At 37.0% G+C, this 3,804-nt stretch overlaps 1 protein-coding gene across 1 annotated transcript in view; it reads left to right on the top strand.

Annotated features, from left to right (window-relative positions):
* The window catches only part of LOC101998302 (zinc finger protein 431-like), a 3,043-nt gene extending 1,516 nt beyond the window's left edge, over nucleotides 1-1,527 (top strand). The window contains exons 3-4 of the mRNA XM_013355329.1: nucleotides 227-1,421; nucleotides 1,513-1,527. Coding sequence (XP_013210783.1) covers nucleotides 227-1,421; nucleotides 1,513-1,527 — 1,210 coding nt within the window. The remainder of the gene's footprint in view (nucleotides 1-226; nucleotides 1,422-1,512) is intronic.
* The last annotated feature ends 2,277 nt before the right edge of the window (nucleotides 1,528-3,804 follow it).

Here is a 3,804-nt window from a genome sequence, read left to right on the forward strand (position 1 = left end):
AAAATGATGCTATAAATGTGGGTCATTTGACAAAAGACCCTTACTGTCAAAAGTTCTTCAGAGACACAAAATATACCATACTGGAGGAGAGTACCATGAATATAAAACTTAAAATCTGATTCCTCTTTACAATTAAACAAAATTATAAAATTAATTCCTACAGATATTAATATTCATCAGTGTAATATACATGGTAAAAATTTACATGTGCCAATTATCTTTGCAGGTATGAAAGAAACCATAATGAAGAGAAACCCTCTGAATATACTCAATATGTTAAAGCCTTTGCATGTTATAGTCATCTTCAAAGGCATGAAAAAATTCATTCTGCAGAGAAGCTATATGATGGTATTCAATATGATGAAGCCTTTGCAGGTACCAGCTGTGTCCAAATACTTAAAAGAACACAAGCTTCAGAGAAACCCTATGAATGTAATGAATGTGGTAAAGCCTTTACACTGAGCAATAGTCTTCAAATATATCAAAGGACACATACTGGAGAGAAACCTAATCAATGTAATCAATGTGATAAAGCTTTTGTGAGTCATGGTGAGCTTCACAGACAGAAAAAAATACATACTGGAGAGAAGCTTTTTGAATGTAAGCAATGTGGTAAAACCTTTTTATATATCAGCAGTCTCAAAAAGCACAAAAGAACACATACTGGAGAGAAACCCTATGAATGTAATGAATGTGGTAAAGCCTTTACAGTGAGCAGTATTCTTCGAGAACATGAAAGGAGACACACTGGAGAGAAACCTTATCAATGTAATCAATGTGATAAAGCTTTTCTGCGTCATTGGGAGCTTCAAAGACATAAAAGAACACATACTGGAGAGAAACCCTACACATGTAATCAATGTGGTAAAGCCTTTTTAGAGAACAGTAATCTTCGAGTACATCAAAGGGCACATACTGGAGAGAAACCTTATCAATGTAATCAGTGTGATAAAGCTTTTGTGAGTCATAATGGGCTTCACAGTCATAAAAGAACCCATACTGGAGAGAAGCCATTTGAATGTAATCAATGTGATAAAGCTTTTTCAAAGCACTCTAATCTCCAAAAGCACAAAAGAACACATACTGGAGAGAAACCCTATGAATGTAATCAATGTGGTAAAGCCTTTTCATGTATCAGTAGTCTAAAAAGACATAAAATACTTCATACAGGAGAGAAACCCTATAAATGTGATCAATGTGATAAAGCCTTTTCACATCTCAGTAGTCTAATAGTACATAAAAGAACACATACTGGGGAGAAGCCATATGAATGTAATCAATGCGATAAAGACTTTTCACAATTCAGTAATCTACAAAAACATAAAAGACTTCATACAGGAGAGAAACCCTATGAATGTAATCAGTGTGGTAAAGTCTTTTCACAACTCAGCAATCTGAAAAAACATAAAAGTACACATACTGCAGGAAAAACTCTAGGAATATAAAGAATGTGGTAAAGACTTTTCACATCAATGTAGTCTCAAATACATCAAAGAACCTTATGTATTTGAGAGAAATAATGGATAGAAACCTTATTACGTTAACCAATGTAGTAAAGCCTTTGCATATCATAGAAGTGTACACATCCATCAAAGAACACATGCTGAATAGAAACCCTACAATTTTAACCAATGTGGTAGAGACTTTGTATTTGTCATCAGGCTTTAAAATCTTGAGAAAAAAATCATACTGCAAAGAAAGTCTTTTTTTCTCTTTTGGTTTATGACTCCTGTAAGGGGAGAAAGGGAACTTGCAGGCATGAAGAATGACTTTTCTGAATGTGATCATAGTCTGCTTCCCTGATGACTGTAAAACTTCTAATTAGGAGACTTGAATGGTGGTGACTTCAAATAACATGAAGGTTTTCAAGAAATTCTATCAGGAACTCTCCAAGGCCAGCTGGCCTGGGTTTGAAAAAGCCTGGGATAAAACCGGACTCGCTGAACATAGCAGACAATGAGGACTACTGAGAACTCTAGAAAAAAGGCAATGGTTTTTGATCCTACTGCACATACTGGCTTTATGGGAGCCAGGGAGTTTGGATGCTCATCTTACTAGACCTGGTTGGAGGTGGGTGGTACTTGGACTTCCCACAGGCAAGGAACCCTCATTGCTCTTCGGGCTGATGAGACAGGGGGACTTGATCTGGGAAGGGGGAGGGAAATGGGAGGCGGTGGCAGGGAGGAGACAGAAATCTTTAATACATAAATAAATAAAAAGAAAAGAAACAAAAGAGAAGTCCTAATTCTAGTCACAGGATGGCTCCCATCAAATGCAATCCTTCCTTAAAGTCTACTGTCATCCAACTTTTAAAAACAAAGTTTTTCTTTATCATTGAGTCTCTTTTAACTCATCAAGTGACTAGCTCATACTTCTGAATTTATTCTAAAGATAGTTAAACCCAGACTCACAGAGATCAGTGCTATTATAATGTAGTTAGCTGTAATGCACTTTTTATTCATCCCATCTATCTTATGCCTGACTAAATGAAGCTGGAGCAATCTAAGTCAAACATGGTGGCACAGACATGTAGTCATGGGACTAAGAAAGTGGAGGCAGGAACTTCAGGATTTTTAAGCTATCTGAGATGAGAATGGTGAATAGGGTGTGGAGGGAGGCCCAGAGTTCCAAGGAAGACTGTGATTGGCTGAGATCAGTGTTCAGAGTGTTCACTGCAGGGCTAGAACTTCAGAGTCATTAATTACACCAGCAAGTGTCTGATGAGGTATTTCCACCAAGGGTTTTCTAATTTTGAAAATGTTTCCTACCCAAGGAAGCCTAGGTCACTGTAGGGTCAGATCATTTTGTTCTTTAATGACTGGAGTTTTCATTTAAGTGGGAGAATTTGACTTAGGCAGGGATGAACTAACTGAGTATCCAATGGAATATGTTCAGCCCTGGACTATATATACACAACCAACAGAAATGGCCTCAGCAGGTTTTATACATGTATTTGCACAGTTAGTCACACATGCTTAACAAGGAGGAAATTGGAAGGAAATAATTTATGAACAGGTGAAGAGAGAACAAAGAAGTTTGAAAGTGATATACTATATTTTATGTAAAATGTATGAAAATAAACTTTAAATAAAAAAGCAGCTGTAGAGACAGCTTATAAATTAAGAGCACTATCTGTTGTTAAAAAGAAAAAGGATCCATTGCAAGAAACCATGGTAGCTAACCATCTCCTGTGACTCCAGTCCCAAGGGATCTGATGCCCTCTTCTGGCCTCTGGTACTGTGCACAGAAAATGGCAGGCAAACACCCACATACCAAAAACATAATAAAGGCCTGAGACAGAGAGGGCAGGTCTGGTTAATCTGAAATCCTTCCGAATCTGCAAGGAAGCGACTGTGATTTAAAATCTAGCTAGCAATCTCAGAGGAAATGGCAGCCTTATTCTAACATTTGAATAAACAATAAATAACAGCTCAGCAAATCTGTTCATTTAATAACAACATTCACGGTGGGGACTGATGACTTTTCCTTGAATTTTCCCCCCTGTTTTTGTGTTATTTCCCTGTCATATATGTGAGGATTGTGGCAATGGTACATCTTTGAAATGTATTAGTGTCACTGTCAATTCTATAGAAATCTTGTGAAATCAAGGCATTTCTCCCCTTCAAAAAGTTATTCACACCAAAGTAGCCAAGCAGTGTATGGATACCAAATTACATTCTCTCACTCATATCTGCCATGGGGCCTTTGAGCAATAACTTTCACTCTATGTTTAATAGTCAAGTCTACATTAAATTAATACCCCAAAATTTCCTTTGCTAATATAGGAGAGTCATTGATTACACC

The sequence above is a fragment of the Microtus ochrogaster genome, unplaced genomic scaffold (assembly GCF_000317375.1).
Source record: "Microtus ochrogaster isolate Prairie Vole_2 unplaced genomic scaffold, MicOch1.0 UNK114, whole genome shotgun sequence".
NCBI classification, from domain to species: domain Eukaryota; kingdom Metazoa; phylum Chordata; class Mammalia; order Rodentia; family Cricetidae; genus Microtus; species Microtus ochrogaster.